We start from the raw sequence: 24,288 nt of genomic DNA, 5'->3' as shown, positions 1-24,288 counted from the left end.
AGTTTCATCCCCCTCCACCACCAGGCAGCTGATTGGGGAGGTGGGCAGATGAGGATGTTCTGTAGCAGCTAGGTGGTGAGTCGTGGGTGCTCAGCGAATGGAGTGGAGGATTACTGATGATCACTCAAGTTGGGAAGGAAAAGGAAGTTTAGACAATGCACAGGGGTAGGGGGCAGGTTATCCCAAGCACTGCCTAGTAGGTCTCCTGAGGGGAGCGCCCCTGTCTGCGCCCTGCCACCCTAACGTGGTCACGGACGCACCGCAGATGCACAGCACTACGTCCATGGAGGAACCAGCAGGACAGTTTGTCTCTTCCTAAGGTCCCTGAAGAATGGTCATTTCCACGGTGAAGCCAAGGGGTGTAGGAGTCTGCCTCCCCCACCACCACCCGGGGCCCTCCTGGGAGTATGAACAGAGACCCGGGTACTCACGCCCACTCCCCACCCTCTTCAGGACACCCCGTCCAGCTCTCCGGGCATTCTGCACGCAACAAATATTTATTGAGTGCCTGCCTGCTTGCTCCAAGTGGGACATTGGGCTAGACCCTGAGGTTACATAAGTGAACAACAGTCCCTGACCACAAGGAGCTCACAGTCTAGTTGGGGAGGCAGACACAAATGAACAAGAAGGTGGAGTGCAAGTCAGCGCGCCCACAGACATGGTGGTGTGCCACGGGAGTCCAGGCGAGCGGGGAGTGGTCAGTTCTGGGGAAGACAAGATGGGGCAGAGGCCTTCGTAGAAGTGGTGGTGTCTGAGTAGAGTTCTAGGGGATGCATTGGAGTTCTCCAGTCAACGGCAGAGAAAGCTTCCAGGTTTACGGAACAGTGTGAGCCCACCAGGAGAGGTATGAAGGACACAGGGCTCTGTGGGGCACGGCGTCGACGAGGCTGGAAGAGTCCCGAGGCCAACTGGGAATGGTCCGCCTTTTCTACTCTGGCCTGCTCCAGCCCCTGCTCTGGGGAGTCAGGGAAGGGGAATTGCCCAAGAACTAAGTACAGGGGCTTTTGGGTGGGCTTCCCCACCCAAGTTCAAGAAGAGAAGCAAACGTCTGTGTCCCTGGACGGCAGTGTGGCCCGGTCAGTTGGGGGCTGGCTTCAGCCATCTTTGGGCAGGAAGCCTGGGCATGCCTTTGTGTGCTCTTGTTTGTTTTTTCTGGTCATCAGTTGTTTCCTAGGGAAGTTCTCTGTCAAAGCTCCAAGTCGGACTTGGCTGATCCCAAGGAAGAGGAGATTTATCTGCACTTGGGTGAGGAAACCAGAGTGTTCCAGAGGCAGGACCGGGGTACTGGGCAGGAGCCAAGGCAATTCTGGCCAGCCTCCGTGGCCCCTGTCCCCAGCCATTTCTGCAGCCCCTAACCCGTCCTGCCTCCCTCCCCCACGCCAAAGGCAGTTGGGGCAGCTCTGAGAGCAAGCCCCAAACATTCTCTCATCCTGCAGAGGCTAGTCCCCACCCACCAGGGGAAGCTGCCTTGGGGGCTGCCACTCGCCTTCCCTCTCAGGGCTCCTCCACAGTGAAGGCAGAGTTGCTGGCCCCTGCCAAGCTGGGTGGAGCTGGGCAGGGGCCCAGGGAGGCATAGGCAGGTGGAGGGGCGGCCAGGGTTCCAGAAGCATCAGAGCTTGGCAGAGATGAGCTGGGGGAGCAGGGACAGGGGCGAAAACGGGAAGGGAGGGAGGAAGCTGGAGTGGAGGCCACCTCCTGGGCACCTCTGGCCCCTCGGCCTGGAGACCAGTATCGGCTTCTGAACCTCCGGAGCAGCATGAGGAATGTAATGACCATGAGGTCGAAGATGAACTCAGCCATCTCCACCACAGACAGCACCGAGGAGCCGAACCACAGGCTCCACTGGCTGCCCAGGTTGGACAGGAGGGTGACCATCTGGGAAGGAGAAAGGCACACTGACCACCGGGGCACAGGAGCCCCACCCCTCCTCACCTGAGGCCTCTGGCCACTCCTCTCAGCCTCTCAGTGGTCCCCCTGGACCTCTTCTGTCCAAGTCATACCCAACCTCACACACCCTTCCTTCCCCCTACCCCAAGAGACTTCGTCCCCCAGCCAAGCGCCCCTTCTTCCAACCCTCTCGCCCTCGCCCTCACTCCTTGCCCCTTTCCCCAGGCCCTACCTTCAAGGCCCAGACACTCTGGCCCCCCAGAGGCACCCCCTTGTTTTCCCTGACAGCTGCCCACTTAAGCCCCGCGCCCCCAGAAAACCACAGGCGCACTGAGGCAGCACGTACAGTGACAGAAGGAGACTCAGAATTGGTTTTGTAGTTCAGTTCCTTGAAGAAGATATTGAGTTTGGCAACTCCATTTCTTTGGCGTGGGGGAGAAAATGGGAAGAAACGGCAGAGGGTTAACTTCTCCGACACTCACAAACGCCCTCCACCAATCAACTGTATCGGTTTTCTTTCCAGATCTGTTTCCCGCCCAAGGATTCCTTCCCTGGGGCTGCGGCCAGGGCAGGACTGACCTTTTGTTTTTGATGGTGTAGTTGTTCTGCAAGGATAGCATCTGGAAGATCCAGTCCTGGGAAAGAATTGGGGTGTCCAGGGCATCACCTCATACTCTCCAGACTGCAGGGCTGTTCAAGCACACCCACACACATACGCCCAGAGAAGACCACAGTGTCACACACACGTCCCCTTTTGTTCCCTTTCCCCACTTTACCTGGGATGTCACCGAGGGCCATCGTGAGTAACCCGCAGAGAGCTCGTAGCTGGTCACGCTGGGAGTGGATGGAGAAAGGCACTCAGTGATGGGGGCGGGGCTTTCCCACACAAAGGCTCCGCTGAGTCTTCTACCCAGGCAAGCGGCCAGCTGCCTGCCCACCCGACCGGGGCTCCAGGGGAAGGGGACACTCACCTGCACGGCTTCCGGCACTTGCTGAAACAGCCCAGGCGATCGGAGGAGAAGGCGTCCTGGAGCTTGTAGTAGCAGTAGCCTGTGGGCGCGGAGAGGCGTCGTTTTCCTGGAGCGCCTCAACCTTCCCCACCCCACAGCCCAGAGGTCTCTCAAGCTGCCTGGCGCCCCCTTCACCAGAGTATTAAATAGATCACAGTGATGTCTACCGTGTGGTTGCACCAAAAACTGTTTGAGAAATTAAGCCAACCTGGGGGCGGGGAGGGGAAGGGATACACCTATGTAAAGATGTGTCAAATTTGGACAAAAATTTAAAAAGTCAAAAAGAAAAACAGGAATAATTGTAAAATATTGAGATTAGACCACCTTGAGATAACGCTTCATACCCTTAGGATGGCAACAATTGAAAAAAAAGGCAATGGCAAGCGTGGCTGTAGAGAAACTGGAACCTCCTAGATCGCAGCTGAGAATGTAAGATGGTACGGCCACTCGGGAGAGCAGTTCCTCAAACTTTTAAACACAGAGCTATGGTCTGACCCAGAAATTCCACTCCTAGGTATATGCCCAGGAGACTTCAAAACCTACATTCACACAAAAACTTGTACACAGATATTCACAGGCACAACAGTCAAAAGTGGTGGAAAACCCAAATGCCCCTCAACTGATGAAGGGATACACGAAGGTGATATTTCCATACAGTGGAACACTATTCAGCCATAGAGAGGAATGAAGTTCTCACACACGCTACAAGGTGGATGAACCCTGAAAACCACAAAGGACCATATGTCATATGACCCCATTTGTACAAAATGGGGGGAACAGGCAAATATAGAGACAGAAAGGAGACTAGTGCTTGGCTGAGGGTAGGGGGGGTGGGGGGTAGGGGGTAGGGGGTGGGGGGGAAGATGGGAGAAGGACAAGGGGATGGTGGGTCCAGGGAATGGGGAACTTGACAAGTGCTAATAGGTACAAAGTTTCTGTTTGGAGTGGTAAGATGTTCCAAATGTAATGCTCTAAAATCCATGAGGCCACTGTGGTACAACTCCAGGACTATCCTAAAACCTAAACTATACTGAGATTGAACTGAACACTTGAAATGGGTTGAATTATCTCAATAAGGCTGTTTTTTTTTTAAAAAAAAAAAAAGAACAAGGGGCCTATAGATTCACTCTCTGCCCCATTTGCCAAGGTCTAAGTAAGGTCATTCTGTTCTCCTGCTACCCTCCGCCACCCACTCCGGGAGTCCTCCTTCATTCCCGACCCAAACTCCTCAGTCAGCCAGGGCTGGGGGTCTTCAGTGAGCAGGGCTGGGACGCAGCGGGGCCCTCTTCTCCAAGGGGTGAGCGGTCCTTGGGAAACAGCACACTGAGTTTTCAGCCTAGTTCCTCTCTCTCATCCCCACAGCTTCTCAACAATCAGTATTTTTTTTTTTCTCTCAGGGTTCTTCCTCAAACTGACAACCACTTAGAAATCATCATTTGGGGGCAGAGGGAGCAGTGGTCAGGGAGTCACGCCCGGGCTTCCTGGGACGTCACACCTCGCCTTTGGGTGTCAGCTTGTTTATCTGACAGGAGAAAGGAGAAGGTGAGGCCAGAGGGCCTCTGCGTTTCCCTGCAGCTCTGATGCACTATGATCTTCTAAGTTCAGAGAAACAGGAAGGGAGGCCACAGACTGCAAAAGTACAGGCAGGGGAGAGGGCTGTGTCAAGCAGACCCAGGGAAGGAAGAAGGCGGAAAGACCAGCACAGGCAGAGCCCAGACAGAGGCTCGTCCCCTGAGAGGTGTGAAGGCTTGTGTCCCCTAGCTATGGGAGCCACCCACCCCCTGGGGGCGGGGGGAGCTGGTCCCAGGGAACCAGGAGGAAGGGACTCCCAGGACTAGCCGGCTGGGACACTTAAGAGCATGTGCACCAGGAAGGCCACCCTTCTGTTTTCCACAGTTTCTTGTTGAGGATTTTCTCTCTCCCAGCTTCCTGGCGCACAGCTTCCCCGCTGAATAACCCAGCTGGGGTGGAAAGAAAAAGGGGTTTGTCTACTCCTAGACCAGGATAAGGATAAGGAGGAGACTCCAGGGCTCTCCAGAGTTTTTTGATTGTGTCCTCCCGAAGGTAAAAACTTCTTAAATAAGCAACTCTAATATATGTATTTGGTTTATAAAGTGTATACTGGCTACTACTGAATTGACACATTGTGTACATTATAAAACAGACATGACTGGAAGGTGTAAGGAAATGACAGAGACACATTTAACTTCTAGTATTTTCTCCTTGCAGGCAGCGAGTTATCCCACACCTGGCCCAGGGCCTTGAGGAGTGAGACCAGGAGGCTGTGGGCACTGCGTGCGCTGAAACCTCAGCAGGCCTGGTGCAGAACAGGGAGATTTGCCTCACGTGCTCTTCCTTCCTTATGCTGCGAGTTATTTTTAAATGGGGCCATTCCTTTGCAAACATACAGAAGTCAAAACAGAAAGAGAGAAACTGTGAGGCAAGAACAGAGATAGTGAGGGGAAATTGCAGCGAGGCGAGTCCAAGGACTGGAAAACAAGAGACAGAGAACATGAATCGGGGCCGTGGGAGCTGGAAGCGGCCCCACAGACAGAGGTCGCTGAGAGGAGAGGGCTCCCGGGGGAGTCCTGGGTCCCCGGGGGGAGTCCTGGGTCCCAGGGGCAGGCCAGGGGTGCCCTCCTGGACTCTCACCCCAGGAATCATGCTTCCTGTAGTCACAGTACTCCACATTGTCGGGCCGCGGATAGAAGATGTAGGCACAGCCACACTCCTTGACCATGCTCTCCTGGAAGCAAGAGTGAATGCACACCTGGAGGAAAGGAGAGGGGAGGGGAAGGGGGTTCAGGCTTGATCTCCCCCGCGACAGCCCAGAAGAGGCAGGGAAGGGAAGGACACACAATTCTCTGCACTGTCCCTCCATCTCTCTTTCCACTGGTCCCCTCACTCCTTCACACACACACACACACACACACACACTCACACACTCACCCCAATTTTGACTGACCAACAGTGCAGGCCTAGGAGATGGTTGCCATAGAAACAGACTGGCCTCACCTGCTGTGTGTACTTGGAATTATAAAGGTTCTTGACTTGGACGTCGCTGCCGTTTTTGGTGCAGTCGCCATAGTCGCCCCCAAGTCTGTCCAGCGCTTCCTGTGAACGCACACACACCAAGAAGGCAGAGGTCAGAGGCCAGAGAAAGTGGCCCAGACCTCTTCCGGAATTCTCTGTCTTCTCTCAGTCTCAGGTTGCATCTCCTACCCTGCCAGCCTCTCCTGTCTGCCTCCCCACTTCCACACATGCTCGCTGTGTCCCCCAGTGTCCATCTCAGTGCTGCCTTCAAGGGCACTGGGCTCACAGCATCCCCTGCAATCCTAAGCATGTCCTAAACCCCTTCTCTGTACTCTCATCCAAGGTCCACTCCTCTGGTCCCTACCTTCTGATGTCCACTCTGCCAGCTCCCTGGCCCCCCTAATTCCTGCTCCTGTAGACCTCCACATGCTCAAGGGCCAGCCTGCATGACCCCCATTCTGAGCCTTCTGGCTGTCCGGTCCGTCCCCCATACCCTCTTCCTTGCCCCTCATCAATCTAGTGCTCTCCTCCCAGGCCTCCCAAGCAGCATTCTTGCCTTCCTCATGCTGATGGAGGTCTCTATCCCAGGCCGCAAGTTAAAGCCACCGTCATCCATGAAGGCAGGCTCGCCCTGCCCATGCACCATTACCCTGGCCCCAGTCACCGTGGACAGCAGCGGGATGAAGTCATTCTGCTCTGTGCGCAGAGTCAGGGACAGACCTAGAACACGTAGAGGGAGCAGAGTGGGAGGAACATCTTGGAAAAGCATTAGGAGATGGAAACCCACCCTCCCTCCCTGCCCAGTTCCTAATGCTCCATGTAGAGCAAAACAGGAAGACCTACAAATGGATGTGGCAACAACCCCTGAGCTGGATTCTGGGGGCAGGCTGGAAGGACTGGGACAGGATTCCTGTCACACCTGGAGTAGACGATGTGGTTCCCGTAGTGGAGAAAGAACAGTGAGGACTCCTTCCGGGACTGAGATAGGCATGCTATGCTGGGGCCCAGAGGTGCAGGGCATCTCTAGGATACAAGCTCAAGGAGGGTAAATGTGGGCGGGTGGGGCAATAGGAAGGGCTGAGGCAGAGGTCAGGGGCTGAGGGTGTGGGGAGCTGCTCACCATTGTTGATCCCGGGCATAGAAGACATCCAGAGGTTAGAGTTGTTCTCGCTGTTGAAAGTGTAGCAGTTTCCATATATTGGGTGGTGGAAGTGAGAGTAATTCCTATTCAGGAGCAAGAGAGAGGAAAGGGTCACAGAGGAAAGTGTAAGAGGTCAGGGAGAGAGGGAGTTTCAGCACCCTTTGTTCCTTGATCACCTACTATGTGCTAACCAACAGCCGGCAAAGGCATCATTCCATCACAAAAGAGGAAGCTAGAGCACACACAGCAATGACAAACTCAGGGCTCAATCTCAAGTCATCCACCTTCCAGCCCAGGTTCCTCCCAGCAGGCCATGTGACCTAACGGGCCCTGTGACCTCCCTTAGGTCACCGTGTTGCATTATGAAGACTCGTGCAGTGCCCCTTGTTTCTCACATTTCGCCATTTGGATTGTGATCTCTTTGAGGGTTGGAGCCACATCCCACTCATCTCTGTATCATCTCTGGGTTAACTGCATAGTTCTTGGCACACAGGAGACAGTAAATGGTTGTTAATGATTGAATGAAAGAAATGGAAGGGAACAGGGTTAGAGGCGAGAGTAAGACATGTGGTGAGCATGGCGCTGAGAGGAGGAAGATTAGATTCCAGGACAGAAGTGAGTAAGGTTCTGGTTGCATGGCTCTGAGAAAGTAATTTTTTCTAAGCTTATTCTCGTTACCTGTAAAATAAGGAGATTGGAACTAGATGATCTGGCATATTCCATTGTCCTTGGAGAACAAAGATGCAGAGGTGGGAAATATTGGTGCACCTTTGGGGAAGTGCCAGAAAGACAACATTGCCAGAGCAAAGGCTGGATTCAGGCAGGGACCGAAGAGGAGGCTATGAAAGTAAGGAGAGGACATCCCGAAGGGCCTGGAGTCCTGCTCAGTGGGAGAGGGGACAGGTACTGTGTGATGGATGCAGACCAGGGACTCTATGCAGCAAGCAGCTCTAGAGCAGGTGGAGCAACATGGATGGATCTTAGAAAGAGAGCTTAGTAAAAAAAAAAAAAAAACCCACAAGAGGTGAAATGAAATATATAACACAGCACTATATTACATACACATTTTGCAAAAACAGATACAAAGAGATACACACTAAGGACAGTATAAGAATATACGAGAGGCGGTATGACGTGATGGTGAAGAGCAGACTCCAGAACTAAAATACTTGGGTTTGATTCCTAACAAGCATTAGCTGTGGGACCAAAGAAGTCACTGTACCTCTCTGTATTGCAATTTCCTTGTCTGTAAAATGGGGATACTGATACTACTTGCCTCACAGGGGTGCTGTGAGGGTTCAATGACACTTAGAACAGTGCTTAGCACATAGTAAGAGCTCTGTACGTTTACTATTAAGATTACAGGGATTCACCAAGATGGCTAAAGTAAAAAGGACAGACCATAACAAACGGACAATGTAAAGAATTCAGAACTCTCATACGCTGCAGGTGGGAATGAGAAATGGCACAGCCGCTTGCAAACAGCCTGGCAGTTCCTCAACATGTTAAATGTAGAGTTACCTTGTGACCCAGCAATTCCACTTCTAGGTATATACCTAGGAGAAATAAAACCACATCTGTACAAAAACTTGTACAGGAATATTCATAGCAGCATTATTGACACTAGCCAAAAAATGAAAAGGACCTAAAAGTCCATCAACTGAGGAACAGACAAACAAAGCGTGGTAGAGCCATATAATGGAATATTATTCAGCCACAGAAAGGAATGAAGTACTGACACACGCTGCAACGTGGATGCACCTTGAAGACACTGCGCCAAGTGAAAGCAGCCAGATGCAAAAGCACACATACTATATGCTACCTGTATAGGAAATGTCCCCAGCAGGAAAACCTATAGAGACAGAAAGTAGACTAGTGATTCCCAGGGCTTGGAGGACGGGAGGGACTAGGAAGCGACTGCTCATGGATACAGGGTTTCTTTCTGGAGTGAGGAAAATGTCCTTAAATTAGTGGTAATGAATGTACAATTCTGTGAATATACAAAAAAAAACATTGAATAGTATATATTAAAAGGATGAGTTTTACAGTATATAAATTATATCTCAATACATTTGATTTTAAAGGAAAGATTATAGAGAGAAGAGGAAATGGTGTTGGACATAAGGGAAAAGAGTTGGGTAGGAAAGACATGATAAAGAGCTTCAACTTGATTCTGAAGGCCATGAGAGATGTTGACGGGTATTAAACACGACTAATTGGGACAGTTAAGCACAGTGAAATGAAGTAAGAACAGTGAAGTATGAAGCTTCCTGTGATTACAGAATGAAGAGAGGATTTTGAGGCAGAAAGACAACTTGGGGCGGTGGGAGAGGGGGGGTGAAGTAAGAACCCAGGTGAGAAATAATGAGGCTCTGAGATAAGGAAGTGACCTAAGCATCAAGACTGAGATGAACACGGACTGTCCATTGATAGGAGGTAGGAGCACGGGGCAGGCAGAGTGGAAGGATCAGTGGGGAAGGTGACAGAGACTTGGTGGCGAGTGTGAGCTGACCCGGGTTCAGGTGTTGTTACTGTCTCACTTCCCAGCTGGTAGATCCTGTCCTTAAACAAACACAAAGAATAGGGAACGAAATTGTGTGCTGGGCAGAGTGTGTGTGCCAGGTGGAGGGTGGAGGCAGAAGCAGGTGACACTTGGCCCTGCTGCCATTTAGCATCAACATGGGAGGGAAGGGCTCCCCGTAGAGTGGATAGGCTGCCTGGACTCCCTTCCTCAGCCAGGCAGAGGCAGGGAGATGGCACCCGAAAATCAAGGACCAGAATCAGGGAGGGGATGGAAGGGCCAGAGGCTACAGAAGGAAACCTCCCTTACTCTTAGCCTCTCCCAGCCCTCAGAGAGCTGGCAGCGGCCATGACCTCTTTGCAAGGACATTGTAACAGGAATCGTAACAGAAAGAATGCCTGGCAGGAGGAACCCTTAAGCTAGGACTGACCTGGTGGCCTAGGACAAGTCACTTCTCCTGTTTGAATACAGAGTAATAAAACCCTTCAATCTTCACAGTACCCTCGAATTTGTCATTTCATGCACTTGGAGATGAATGTTATCACCATCTTTGTCACTGGAGTAAAAGTGCCAAAAGGGCATATGTTTTTTAAAGATTTTATTTATTTATTTTTAGAGTGGGGAAGGGAGGGAGAATGGGAACGAAACATCAGTGTGTGGTTGCCTCTTGAGCTCCCCCTACTGGGGACCAGGCCTGCAACCCAGGCATGAGCTCTGACTGGGAGTCAAACTGGCAACCCTTTGGTTCACAGGCTGGTGCACAGTCCACTGAGCCACACCAGCAAGGGCAGTGTATATTTTCTTTGATGTATCCCAGATGCATACACCAGTGACTAGCACATAGCCTAGACAGTCAAAAACATTTGTTGAATGAACTTGAATAAATCTCATTTTCAGCCCATTTTACAAAGAAAGAAAAAGTCTCTGAAGAGTGATTTGAAATGCCCAGAATTACCCGGCCAGGAGGTAACAGAACCAGAGCAGGAACTCAGGTTTAATCCCTCACTCAATCCACGCTATTTCCACCCCACTACTGCCTGCCTCATCTGAGAAAGTGGAGGATGGAACCAGATGACCTTCCAGGCACTTTTGAGTTTGATCCTAGTGAGAAAGAGGCCTTAGACAGACAGGGAACCATGCTTCCAGCTCTTGGTTTCTCAAAGCTGGACCTCAACCCTAACCTTCCCAGGGCAGCCATATGAGACTACCTCAGTCAGACCCAGCCCTGCAGGGAGAAGCAGAAGTCCTGCAGAATGATCCGTGGGGCAGAGGTGTGGACCTGAGCTCCATGTGTCCCCTTCTCTGTGCAGGCATTTATTTAGTCAACAAGCATTTCCGGGGTGCCTCTCCTGCTGGGCCTCAGGCTGGCTCTGAGAAGGAGAGCCCGTGGGGAACCCAAACCCAGGCAGGACACACTCACGCCTGGCTGCAGGTGGCCTGGTTGAAGCGGCAGCTGAAGATGAAGTTGCCCAGCTTATTGTCCTCCTCCAGGGATGTGAAGTTGTTTGGCAGTCTCGACAGAATGTTGATGTAGTGGAAGCGGTACCACTCCCTCACGGCATCCACCCCGGATGAGTAGGTCTGATAGAAGCAGTCGGATTTGTTCTGGTTGCACTGCACACAGGGACCAGAATGTCAAAGGGCCAACCGCAGGCGTCAGGTGGCAGGGCAGGGTCAAGATCAAGGAATGAGTGGTTTGGGGTCCCGAGGACGCATAGGCAGGGGTCGGGGAGCCAGAAGCTGACCAGATCAGAAGACAAAGAGAAGCAGAAGCCGGATGCAGAGTGGACCAGGAGGGCATGGGATTAAGGAAGTGGGAGGCTGAGGAGACCATCAGCTCTCATTTCTACAGTCTCTGCAGGAGGGTGGAGCAAGGATTCTTCTCCTCATTGCACTGATGGGATGACTGAGGGGGGACCAAGAGGTCTGTCCCAGCGACAGAGCCGCAGCGAGAACTCTTGGTCTCCTGGGAGTACGGCCCACTCTCACCAAACAGGGCTTCTCTTCTTCCCTCTGGTGCTCTCCCACTTCCACTTACTCTCTTTTTTAATTAAAATAACATCCAGGTCTCCCTCTCCACTGTCTCCTTACTCTCTGCCTTAGGCTTGCAGAACCCGGGTTCCCCATCACACTGCAGATTCCCAAATGTGTCCCACCAGCGGGAACTGCGATTCAGAAAGGTGCCTTCCCCACAGATTTGACTCCTGGCCACGTAACCACTTCCCCAGACGCCTCCAGAGGGGAGAGACCCCCCACAAGCTGACGCACAGAGAGCTGTTATTCCATTTTATTTTTCAAACTGTAGTAATGAATTAATTAATTATGCCAGCAAGCGGAGGAGGTCCCGCCTCAGAAGTGGGCGACGCAGCGGGGTAGGGGGCGGGGAGCAGGTTCAGGAAAGAGAGAGGGGTCCAGGGCGTGGGTGGAACCGGAAAGGCCGGGCTGCGCCCCTCGGGCCGGTGGGCGGGGCCTCACCAGCTTGAAGCCGATCTTCCAGTCCTTCCAGTTCACTTGCGGGTTGTTGTCCTGCATGCTGGAGGCGGCGTGGCTGCGGGCTCTGCGGGCCGCTGGGGGCGACGCTGGGTCGCGCAGGCGTTGCAAGGGATGCAACAGGGGCCCCCAGAGGTCGCGGAGGTCGCGACGGCCGCGGGGGTGGGTCCCGGTGGTGTTGAAGTTGTATTTGTACAAGTCGTAGAGCGTCTGTTCGGTGATGTGGTCCAGTTCCTCCAGCTCCCCTTTAATTTGCGGGTACCTGGAAGGGTGGATGGGAAAAGGGTCAGACTAGGGGGCAGCCGCGCGCGCGAATGCCTGGCCCCTGTGGACCTCAGTTTTCCCGTTTGAAACTGGCGAGGCAGGAGGGGCTGTGTGTAGGGGGAGACAGGTGTGCTCTTGGGGGTTAGTGGAGGCGACAGTGAACCCCGGCGGTGACGGCATTTATTGCGTGCTGTGGCCTGTTTGTCGAAAGGGAGAGGCAGGAGGCGCCTGTCAGTCAGGCGCTCCCCTCCCACTCGCCCTTGCCTAGACGGGAACCCGGAACTTGTGTGCCCTTTCCCAAGGCGGAGAAGGGGTGGCCTTGACCTGGGCCCATACACTCCCACGGACCTGCGGTGGACCCGCGGTGCGCAAGTCATCCCGCTCTGATCTCAGGGGAGCGTGGCCTTTGGGCCTGTCTGCCACCGACACTTTCTAAAGCAGGGGTTCTCATCTGCACTTCTACCGTAGAACTTCAAAAAACAAAAAAATACCAATACAGCGCACTACCCTCCCTCCAACCAGGATTCCATTTTAATGAGTTCTGGGTGGGGCCCAAACTCTCTAAGTTAAACACTGTCTAGTATCATCACATTCCGACTTCTCAATACCGGTCCACTTACAATCTCTATCATAAAATTCCACAGTAGCAGGGCCTTGAGGATAGAACCCACCAAAACAACACACACACGTAACTAATTAATAACAGAACTAATTAATAAACAAGGTTACAGGATACAATCACAATATACAGAAATTAATTCTATTTATACACACTAGCAACAAAAATTGGGAAATGAAATCACAGAAACATATTAAATAACATAATCAACATCAAAAACTAGGAATAAACTTATGTGCAAGACTGCTAAACTGAAAATCTTGCTGAGTGAGATCAAAGACCAAAATAAATGGAGAGCTATAGATGGTTATGGATCAAAAACTCAGTGGTGCTAAGGTGTCTCCCAAATTGATCTTTAGATTCAACACACTTTCTATCAAAACTTCAACAAACATTTTTTTAAAGAAATTGACAAGTTTGTTCTAAGATTTATACAGAAACGGAAAGATTTTAGAATGCCCAAAACAATTTTAGAAAAGAAGAACAAAGTTGGAGTACTTACTCTACCTGACTTTATGACTTTCTATAAAACCACAGTAATCGAAACAGTGTCATACTTAAGAATAGACAATAGATCAATAGAACAGAATTAAGTCCAGAAATAAACTCACACATATATGATCAACTGATTTTTTACCAAAGCACCAATTCAATTCCATGAGCAAAATAATCTTTTTAACAGATGGTGCTGGAGCAATTTGTATACTGTACCGGAAAAAAAAATGAACCTCAACCTCCGCCTCAGTCCATACACAAAAATTAAGTCAAGAAGGATCATAGACCTAAACATAAAATTCAGAACCATAAAGACACAAAAAGAAAACCTAGAGTATAGCTTCATGACCTTCAGGTAGGCAAAACTTTTTTGGAATAAATATCTAAAGAAGAACTCCTCCTGAATATATAAAGACCTCTTACAAATAAAGAGACAAATCATGTTTAAAATGAACCCCACAAAATAAATAAATGGTCATACCACGTGAAAACTTGCTCAACATAATTAGTCCTCAGGGAAATGCAAATTAAAACCATAATGAGATACAATTTAACAGGCATTGGAAAGGTTAAAACTAAAAGACTGCCAACATCAAATGTTGATGAGATTGTGGAGCAGTGGAATTGCTGCTGGCGGGAGTCTAAAATGGTACAACTGATTGGAGGACCGCTTGGTGGTTACTTATAAAGTTACACATGAATCTACCTTATGACCCAGCAATTTCTCTTCTGGGTATTTTACCCAATTCCACTTGTAGCTATTTACCCAAGAGCAATGAAAACAGAAGGACTTGTACATGAATGTTCATAACATTTTTATGTATAACAGCCAAATGCTTTAAACACCACTAATGTCCATGAATACCACTCAGCAGAAAAAAAAAGAGAGAGAGAGAAACTGATACAGGCGAAAAACATGGGAGAACTTCAGACACATTAAGTTGAGCAAAATAAGCCAGACACACAAACAAAAAAATTCACATTGTTACTCCATTTATATGAAGTCTAAGAACAGAACAGATCAAACTAGCTGATGGGATAAAAGTCAGAAAATGAATGTGGAGAGGGAAAAGAATTGATTGCAAAGGGACACCAGGTAATGGAAATGTCCAATATCTAAATTATCAAACCTCACTGACCACCTAAGAGCCATGCATTTTATCGTATGTAAGTTATGCCCCAAAGAAGTCAGACACCAAGGCAGGGCTCCACTCGCCAGAGGTTCAGTTTTCAGGTTTAATGGGAAGGGGTGGAACCCAAATAAGTTTTTTGTTTGGTTGGTTTTTGGGTTTGTTTGTTTTTTTTTTTATACAAGAGCCCCAGGGGGTCCTACTGTGCCACTATGAACACTGTCTAGTCCACATCCTCACAGTCCTCCTCCCCTTGGCTCCACCTCCCCCTCCCTCACAAAGGTCTAGCTGGCTGGGCCTCAGGGAGCAGCTCCAGCTGCCCCTCATCCTCTCATAGCAGAAAAGGCAGCTCAGGTGGAAGGTGTGTGTTTGATAGTCTGAGAGGTTTGTTTGTTATTCGTAATTAAAAGAATGGCTAGAATAGCTAGTATTTACTGAGCACTTGCTATAGCCAGGCATTGTGATAGGAGAATGTGCATTATTTAATTTAACCTTCAGTGTAATTCAGCATACTAATAGCCATCGCTATTACTATTCCCTCTTACAGGTAAAAATCCGGAGGCAGGTGACTTGTTCAAGGCCATGCAATCAGGAAGCAGGTCAGAAAGCACTCTAAACCGCCACAATACCCCCCACCATGTCCCTGTTAGCTCTGGCTATTTTAGGAAGTTGGCAAGGTACCCCAGAAGGAACGCCAGAGTTAGTTGGCTGGATCTGGGCCCTGGTGTTCTGGTCGCACACTTTCTAGCTGTGTGATGTTGGTAGGTAAACTTTCTGAATCCAACCTATTTTCTCATCTGTAAAATGGGCCCAACACTAGACCTGCCTGCGCATGAAGCTCTCAGAGTGTTAAATGAGAAAACAGTCAGTGACACAAAGTGAAGAGGCCCCCAAATATCAGGAAGACACAGACAGGACCCTGAAGCCCAAGAAACTGAAGTATCTTTCTCATAACCACATTGTAAGAATTTGCATGCCCCAACTTGGCCGGAGTTATCTCCACAACATGAGCTACCACATCTCTGGCCGGGCCTCCCTTTTCACCCGCCCCCGCCCCATCCCAGGCTGTCTCATGTCCCTCTGTGTCCCTCTTCTGCCTCCTACACCTCCCTCACTCTCCTCACCAGCTCCAAAGGGTCCAATGCTTCTCTAGCCACATCTCTCTTCCCCATTGAGGCCCAGGCTGTCCCTATGCCAAGCTCTCCCTTCAGTGGCCCTTCTCATGTTCAGCTCCCCCCTGCTTCTTCCAGAGAGGCCTTTGGTGATCACCCCCTCGACTCCCACCTGTAACAAGGCCCCCAGGAGAGGCCAGGCTCCATACAGAATGCTATTGGTCCCCAATGTCTACCTCTCTCCCCTGTTTTGGCTTGAGGCAGAAAGAAGTATTCCCATATCACCCCTTCAATGAAGAAACCTCTCCTGCCCTTTCAGCTGACACCTGGGGCTAAAAAACTGCCCATGAGTAAAACCCACTGACTGTATCAGATCATGTCCTACAAGCAGGAGGACTCTGGCAAACAAGAGGTCAGGGCCGAGCGGGCAGAATGCTGACAAGGGGGCTTCAGCAAGACAGTCCAGCCCTTCTAACCTTGACCTCCTACCCAGGTCACGATCACTACCTTCACTCTCATCTGCTGTGGCAGGAAGCCCTGTATTGGGGGTGGGCGGAGTGAACACTTGCACAGTTCCATCAGGCAGGCATTACTATCTCCATTTTATTGTTGAGGGAATAGGCCCATTAACTTGGCAATTTCCTCCACGGTCACTCGGCGAGGAGGTACCAGAAACAAGATGTGAACCCAGGCTTTCCCAACTCCACGGCCCCAACTTTTTTCACCGTTCTGCCTCTGGGCTCGGAAACACATGAGATTGGGCAACAAAATCTTTTCCTGCCGCTGCCCACCTCCCCTCCAGCCCATTTTCTCTGATAAGGACAGACTGGCAGGGTTGGGGACACTGGGAAACTCGGGGACTGATACCCTGTTCTCCATCTGTGTCTCCTCCTCCTTTCTCCCTCTTTCCCCTGGATGGCCTCCTTGCACAGGAGAGCCCATGCTCACCAGGCAGCCTTGGGATTTGCCCAAACCCTCATCCCACACACCCACCCACCAGAAGGCCCCTGGGTGAGCATCCTCAGCCAGCATTCTGGACATACTCAACAGAGCTGGCTGCTGGAAACTCACCAGCTTCCTCCCCTGCCAGTGTGTATCTGGGGACTTAACCCACTCCCTCCTTCCTCCAAGGACCACCTGGAAGTCTTGACTTCCCTTTCTTTGGCCCCTTCCCCAGCTCCATTCTCCTCCACATCTCAGCACCGCTAACCAGTCTCCCAGATTGGGAGACACGCTCCCTCCACAGTGGCCCCTCTAGAGTTGGTTGTGATCTCTCAGATCACATGTGGAAGTCAGCCCTGGCTTAAGGGCTGACTTAAGCCCATTTAAGCCCTGACTTAAAATGACTTCATTTTAAGAGCAATAGATGTTCATAAACCAATGACTATTCAAAAGACAGAAGGTCAGGGTGGTGAGAGCTATAGACATCATTTTATCCAGGGAAAGACACAGGAACTAAGTTCTAATCATCATCTCAGGCTCATAGTCTTATCTCTTGTTAGACAGTTAACCTTGGAGAAGTTGCTTATCCTCTGTGCCTCTGTTTTGTCATCTGTAAAACGGGAGTATTAATAGTACCTGCTGCGTCAGGTTGGCATGAGGGTGAAATGAGTGTGAAAAACACCTGCCTGGCAGGGTAGGTACTGTACAGCTGCTGCTGTTTTTATTTTCATTACTGTTATTATTACTGTGACTGGAGGAGAAAAAGCCACGGAAACACAGGAGTCCTGCCTGCCACTCATCTACTGTGAGACTCTGGTCTTAACAAAAGTGGAGCCCAAGACCAGATTCCAGTTCTGACCCCTCCACTCACCAGCTGGGTGATCTTGGCAAAGCCTTTGGGCTCTCACAGCCTCCACTTTCTCATCTGACTCTGGGGTGATATTTCCCTCCTTATCTAACAAGCCAGTTACGAGGATCAGAATACGATAAGGAACCTCGCAAGGTGCAACACAGTTACTGCCCTCCTGGACGCACCACATGGCTAGCCGTGGGCCGGAGGAGGAGAGGCCTTTAGGGTGGCTTCAAAGAGACAGAACCAGGACCAGAGGGGTGGACACTATCATGAGGTCAACTGCAGCTTTAACTAAGGAAGAACTTTCTAACGGCGGTCTCCCCAGAGGTAGTGAGGTTTCTGGCACTAAAAGGAGTTCATTGCTGTGGGGACAGTGGGAGGAGTCAGCTCTAAGGGTCTGGGTTTCCTGTCCCTGTTGGGCCTGCTACCTCAAAGCCTGGTTTCCAGATCCTGCAGAAAGCGCAGGGTCGTCCCACCAGGGTTACTGACCGGAAGAACCAGCTCAGATCCCTTCCCTCCCTCCCTGCCGCTTCTCACTTGGGGAAGCTGCCCCTGTCCTCACCCCATCCTGCTGCCATGCCTCCTGCTCTGCCGTCTCTGGGAAGGAAGATTCCATTGCCTCTGACGTTGTTAAGAACCTCGAGTCCTTCCATAGGCCAAGCCTAAATCCTTCCCAGAACTGGATGAAAATTATGTTCTTGGGCTGTTTTCTGTAGCTGTGAACATGACTGGCCCTCTCTCGGGTGAACAAAGCCCTCTGTTGGCCAGAAAGAAAGGGACAGTGGCTGACCCTTCATACTGGATTCTTAGAACTTCCTTGCTTAGTGTGCTGGGTCTTTAGCCTTTATCCCTGAAGTTACAGAGCAGCCAGCCCAGAACCCTGCACCTTCTCCTTCCTCCCCCTGGGCTGGCCCCACCCAGCTGCCAGTAAGTGGGCATCCCTGGTCTGACTTCGCCTCATTCCAGTTATTTCAACCACTGACGTCCACCTCCTCTCTGCTTCCCCTGTAGGAGTCATTCATCTCACTTCTGCCTCCGGCACCCACCACCCCATGATTCACACCTGGGTCACTACCCACCAGGCTGCACTAAACTACCACGTACCCCTGCCTCTCTCCCTGAACACAGACCAACAGCCCTGGACCCCTCCCTCCTGTACTCCTGACCCCTCCTGTTACCACTGCTCTTCCCCAGGAGCTCTCACCAGCCTCCCCGCAACACTGGACACCTCTGCCTGGCCCCGCCTTAAAGCACAACGGGAGAAAGGGCTTTGAAATCAAACACACTTGGCGTGTTACTCAGCTGCTTGATATGGGAGGCACCGGCTTCCGGGGATGGGAGGTTATTTTTTCACCCCAAGGTAACCACCTGCTACCTGCGTGAACTTGGGCAAGTAACTTAACCTCTCTGAGCCTCAGTTTTCTCGTCTATAAAGTGGGGGTAAACTGGTACCTACTTCAGAGGTCTGTTGTGAGGATTAGGTAATCTCATTAATGTAGAATTTGTCTGGCACATAAGACTATCTAAGTTTTAGCTATTGTTGTTGCTGCTGTTGGGTTATTTGCTGTGTGACCTTGCTCAATTATTTCACCTCCATTTCCTCACCTGCAGTTTGGAAATAAAAAAGCCTGCCTCCATGGACTTGTCAGGACTCAATGAGACAGTGCTTATAAAGCACCCAGAGCAGAGTCGATCTCATAGGAGGTGTTCAATAACCTTCCCCTAGACTAAGGCACTTTCCCTGACTCCCCTCCCTTCCTGGGCGCCCTCCACTAAGTGCCGCCGCCGCAGCCTGTCGTGCAGGAGCAATTCTTCCCGTGCGGATGCCTGTCTCCTAGCCTTTGGGCACCTGGAGGCAGGCACTCTGGTTTCCACCCTCTGTGGCTTTTTCCTGGACTGTCCAGGGCCTGCACCCAGCGGAACCTTTGAAAAGGCGCAGGCCTCGACAGATTCACGCCTGCCCTCTCCATTTCTCACCCACACCTTTCAACCGCAATATGTGTTGAACATCTACTCCCCTGTCTGTTGTCCCTCCTGCCTGCCAGCCCTTCCCTCCCTGCTCTCCACTAAGGCCAGAGAGGAGGAGGGGTGGGGAAAGTGGGGGAGAGATTAGGGCAGGAGAGCCACAGGGGTTCAGGGAGAAGAGGGGCAAAGCCAGGGGCCACCCAGGCAAGAGAAGGGAGGCGGAAGGGAGGAATAGGAGAGAACCAGGAAATGAGACGTAAACACCTTGTAGGAAACTCCATTTTTTCCACATCCCGTGTCTTCGGTATTAAGAGGAGGCAGAGGTTTACGATCAGGCAAGCAGAGGGTAAGTCACAGCTCAGCCTCTAGATCTGTGACCTTGTGACTTGTCTCTTTTTGCCTCAGTTTGCTCACATGCAAAATGGGACATTAATAGACCTACTTGGGAGGACTGTCGGAAGAATTAAAAGAGAGGCCTGTAGGTGTGTAAATGGTCCCTTATCCTGGACATTACATGCAGGCTAGTCAGTCCGACGGCCTGGCCGTTTTTCCTCTACAGGACAGGACATCTGACACTTCCTAGCCCAAGACACATCTTTGGACACAAGAGAATATAAGGGGGACCTACACCCCTAATATGTGACCAATCCCAATCCTCCACTGCACGCATACCCGATGTGTTTGCTCACCCACACACACACTCACACAATCGCGGATGCATACACTCATAAATCTTACACTTCTTGAAAACAGAGGCTGTACGTCACACAATGGTTTATTGTCATTAGCACAGTGTGCGGCAGGCATTTGTTTATACGCCTAGCTCTTCTGTCTTGCTTTTTCTCCCCCGGTACCTGGCAAATCACCTGGCCTTCAGTGAAGACCGTATGAACTATTAATACGTCCATCTGCCAGGTGCCTAGCACTGTGTCTTGCTTGCAGCAGGGGTTCTCATGGTGTCGCATGACCGAGTGACCACAAGTACAAGGGAGAAACAAACACCTAGCCCCATCCTCCTTTCTTCTCTATAGTTTACCACCCGCTCTGGCTTCTGGACCAAAAGTTGGCAGAGCACTGGTGAAACCCAGAACTTCAGGACACACTCGAGCACTTGGAAGTGAGGCTCCTGGGCAGGCGAACTGTGCAGCCCAGCAAGGGTCACCTCCCCATTTTCACCCGGGTCTTTGGGGGGGCCGGCTGGACAAGGGAACAGGGGAACAACTACCCCCTCCCATTCTCCTTCTGGTCCTGTAACCCTCCACCCCCAGCCTCAAGGCTCCCCATGGCTTTGCCACCATCCCTCATTTTGCTTTCTCCAAAAAAAAAAATCCCCTTCTAACCCAAGGCTGACATAGCAGGGTCTAGCGCCTGCCAGCTGCCACCACCCACCACCACAGCACCTGAGACAGGTTCTTCTCTGGGGAAGAAGGCTAATGTTCTTTGCTCTCCTCTCACTCTGGGAAAAGGCGGGGATGAACTCCACCCTGCCCTTTAGGAAGTGACCAGTTGACCTCATCAGCACCCGCTCCCACTTGTGGGAGGAAGGGAGGAGAAAGACACTGTTGGTTCAACAACCACACTCTGGGTAAGCCATGGGCACCAGGAGGGCTCCACCGGACTGTGCTACCAGCCCACAGAGTGGGGAACTCCTAATGTGGCCCAAAGGGAGGCCTGCTTTGGGACAGCATTGCCTTCCACCCCTAGGTCTGAGGCTCTGCCTGCCCAGCGGCACCTCCACCTCCACACCCTCTGCGCCACACTTCCAGGCACCGGGAAGTGGCGGAGGGCCCAACTGACCTGTAGGGATTGAGGGTGCAGACGGTCACGGCAGGGAAGACAAGCTTGTCAGAGTTGATGTTGATGTTGAGGCTGACGGGGTAGCTAAAATACTCTTCGAACAGCAGAGCGAACTGCCAGTACATCATGCCGAAGGTGCAGAGCCAGAGCACAGCCCAGAAGGCCGTCTTCATGCGGTTGTGCTGGGAGCACACCAGGCGGATGGCGCCATGGATGGTGGTGTTGTTGCAGAAGAACTCGAAGAGGTCTCGATAGGATCGGTGGAACTCGATCAGGGCCTCCTCCTCCTCCGTGGGCTGCTGGGGCCCCTCGGGTTCGGAATCCGGCCCTGGCTCCTCACACTTGTCTCCCTTCATGAGCCCTTGAGTGGGTTGTGGAGGGTGAGGGTCAGGGTCAGGGTCAGGGCAGAGCTCTGGGCTGCAAGTGCCCGCGCCCATCAGTCTGACCCCGGAGAGAGACTGCTCCAGGCCATGCCCACATCCCACCCTGAGCTCACTTTCTCCCACGCCTCCCTCCCTCCACCTGCCCAGGAGCCAGCTGACCTGCTGGAGTCAGGACCAGAGCTGGGGCTGGGCTTCCCTGGAGTGGCCTCTCCTCTGCTTCTCTGATAAGGTCACCTTTTGGTTTCAGTCCCAGCACCTCCCTTTTTGCCTCCACAGCCATCAGCCTCTGCTTAGTAGTCAGTCTCGTTCTTGGTATCCCTGTGTCTTGGCGCGCTCTTGCTCTCGCTCCACCCTTCCTCCCTCTCTCTCTGCCTTCTGCTTCTTTCTCTTGGGCCTCTTTCTGGACACTCTTCTTTCTTGCCTGGCCCCTCTGTGTGCCAGGCTGCCTGATCCTGCCTCTCTTCTTCTTCCTCCCCACTTTTCTCTTCTCAGTCTGGGCTGTCTCCTCCACTCTCAGGCCCTGGTCCTGGGCTGTGTCTTGACTCCCTCAGCCCCAGGGACTACAGGGCTCCAGAAGTCCCGGCTGCCACCTGCTCCCTACTCCCAAGTTGTGGCTGGACTGGGACTGGTTCCTTTCTAGTTGAATCTGGCAGCTGAACCCCTCCTCCCCCTCACCTGACAGGTGTGGAGGCTGGCCGGGGAGCCCGCCTGCCGGCCAGGGGTGGAAGCAACAGAAGCCTCATTAGCATCTCAATTAAAGGTGAGCAGGGTAGGGGGAGGGTCAGAGGAGGAGTCTGAGCTGAAAGTTCCCCGAAAGGAGGAGGGCTCCTGAGGACAGGTGACCCGGGAGTTCTGGGACTGGAGAGGATGGCAGGAGAGCCCCAAGAAGAGTCAGGGCTGGGGGAGTGACAGGAAGCTGACAGGCAAGGAACCTGGGAAACAGAATGGCAGGTAAGAGCCAGAGAGCTTGAGCAGGGAGAAGGATCCTGAACACAAAGACAGGAGGGCAAAACAAGGAAAAAGGACAAGCCAGGATGAGTGAGACTAAGGTGGGGAGACCTGGAGAACAGGAAAGGCAGAAAAAGGGAGATAGCTGGAGGAGGACAGAATGAAGGCCTGGGAGAGTGAACAGAGGGGAGAATGAAGGGAAGGTGAAGAGGAGGGGGCCAGCCCCAAAGGGACTGTCCCCTCCCCTACAGGACAGCAAGCAGAGGGAGCCCCATGTGGGCTTCCAGGAGGAGCTAGGTGCCCTCCGTGGAAGGGCAGGGCAAGGGCACCCACAGGTCAGCCTCACCCCACAGGTCACGGAGAGGATTTTAGCGGGAGTACCTCCTGATACTCAGCACGAAGCACCCTTCGGTCTCTCCCTCCTGGTTTCATCCTCTTCCTTCCTGACACGTCAACATAACCCCCCACCTTGTCCAGGCCAGGGAGGGGCCCAGGTGAAGCTGGGGGCTAGGCGGGGCCCTAGGACATTCTGTTCTTTTTTACACCATTGGCTGCCCGGCCAGGAATGTGGTGTAATGTCCCCAGTTGTGGTCACGGGGTTGCAGGAATGTGGGCACTGAGAGGCAGGCAGGGGACGGGCAGGGGCACTTAGGCACAGACCAGGAGCCCAGGGACAGCAGGCACCGAGGGGGCAGGGGGGGATGTGGGCAGCACTGGGTGTCCGGGAGGAAGAGGGCAGGCAGGCCCAAGTCTGCACCAGTCCTGGAAGGAAGGAAAAACTCATTGGTAGGGACTTTGCCTCCAAAGTCTCGTCCCCAAACTTAATCCAGCATAAAGGGTGAAGGACCAAGCGGTGAGCAAGCAGAGAGGGAAGGGTCCGAGAACCAGGCCCCAAAACAGGGTCCACACAGCTCAGGCCCCTTGTGACAGCCAGAGGTTGGACACTTGCAGACCCTCAGCAGGCAGGCCAGCGTGGCCTCCTCAGAGGAGCAGGCACAGGTGTCTCTACGATGAGCCCAGCATAGGCACATCGATATAGGCTGATGGAAGAAGAGAGTAAGATAAGGATTCCAGTGGCAGAGATAAAAGCCCAGTGCTCAGTGAGACTGGGGAGGGAGGGAGAGACACTAACCTGGAAAGACTCAGGAAGACTTCCTGGAGGAGGTGACATCTCAGTTAGGTCTTGTGAGGAACAACAAAGACTTTAGCAGCCAAAGAAGAGGGAAGCAGGGAACTCCAGGCTCACAGTACAGCTTGTTGTTTTCTGTCTGGACAGTCTCTTGTGGCCTCTTAAAGTGAGAGCTACTGTCAACCAGGCCAAACCCAGTCCCGTTGCTTCCTCTGATGCCTGCTGGGGACACCCACCTGGAAAGGGAAAAGTTGGCTTTTTCTTCACTTTCCAGACGAATAAACTGACCCTGCACCGAGATAAGCCAGTTTTATGAGGACACAAAACAAAATAGCAGACAAGTGAAAACAGAATTAGAATTCTTCTTCTCTGAGGTTGTCTACTTAGGGCTTTTGCCATTTACTTCCTGAGACAGACTAGCCACAGACTCCCGGGGAATCAGGGCTCCTCTGGACCTGGTTTTGAAAGCCAGGAAGGTTTATACACTCACACAGAGTCCGTGAATTCATCAGCAATCTGGTCCTGGATTATTTCCCTGGCTCGGTCAAAAAGCTCTCTATACTGCCCAC

At 51.9% G+C, this 24,288-nt stretch overlaps 1 protein-coding gene across 4 annotated transcripts; it reads right to left on the bottom strand.

Moving 5' to 3' along the window:
* Positions 1–486: 486 nt before the first annotated feature.
* Positions 487–24,088, bottom strand: SCNN1A (sodium channel epithelial 1 subunit alpha). Of its 4 annotated transcripts, XM_036017327.1 has the most exons (15): positions 23,723–24,088; positions 23,251–23,352; positions 21,802–21,928; positions 21,260–21,620; positions 12,068–12,344; positions 11,013–11,206; positions 7,051–7,154; positions 6,487–6,650; positions 5,913–6,011; positions 5,550–5,667; positions 2,859–2,937; positions 2,664–2,721; positions 2,467–2,522; positions 2,234–2,309; positions 487–1,875 (listed from the first exon to the last, which is right to left on the bottom strand). In XM_036017327.1, the coding sequence occupies exons 1-15, from the start codon at positions 23,759–23,761 to the stop codon at positions 1,495–1,497; spliced, it is 2,235 nt and encodes a 744-aa protein (XP_035873220.1). In that variant the 5' UTR covers positions 23,762–24,088; the 3' UTR covers positions 487–1,494. The 4 variants fall into 4 exon arrangements, with proteins under 4 accessions (XP_035873220.1, XP_035873221.1, XP_028387700.1 ...); XM_028531898.2 differs by lacking the exons at positions 23,251–23,352; positions 23,723–24,088 and adding an exon at positions 22,972–23,223 and having other exon boundaries at positions 1,495–1,875; XM_036017328.1 differs by lacking the exons at positions 21,802–21,928; positions 23,251–23,352; positions 23,723–24,088 and adding an exon at positions 22,318–22,397.
* Between the last annotated feature and the right edge of the window lie 200 nt (positions 24,089–24,288).

This window comes from Phyllostomus discolor, chromosome 2, assembly GCF_004126475.2.
Source record: "Phyllostomus discolor isolate MPI-MPIP mPhyDis1 chromosome 2, mPhyDis1.pri.v3, whole genome shotgun sequence".
NCBI classification, from domain to species: Eukaryota; Metazoa; Chordata; class Mammalia; order Chiroptera; family Phyllostomidae; genus Phyllostomus; species Phyllostomus discolor.
This window is presented reverse-complemented; position numbering and strand designations above follow the sequence as displayed.

Excerpts from the sequence above, each read along its gene's own strand:
- SCNN1A (XM_036017327.1), bottom strand. The coding sequence starts at position 23,761 with ATGTCACCTCCTCCAGGAAGTCTTCCTGAGTCTTTCCAG. Across the intron at positions 23,353-23,722 it reads GTCTTCCTGAGTCTTTCCAG|GACTGGTGCAGACTTGGGCC; the intron begins GTTAGTGTCTCT and ends CCTTCCTTCCAG. Across the intron at positions 2,310-2,466 it reads TACACCATCAAAAACAAAAG|AAATGGAGTTGCCAAACTCA; the intron begins GTCAGTCCTGCC and ends CCCACGCCAAAG.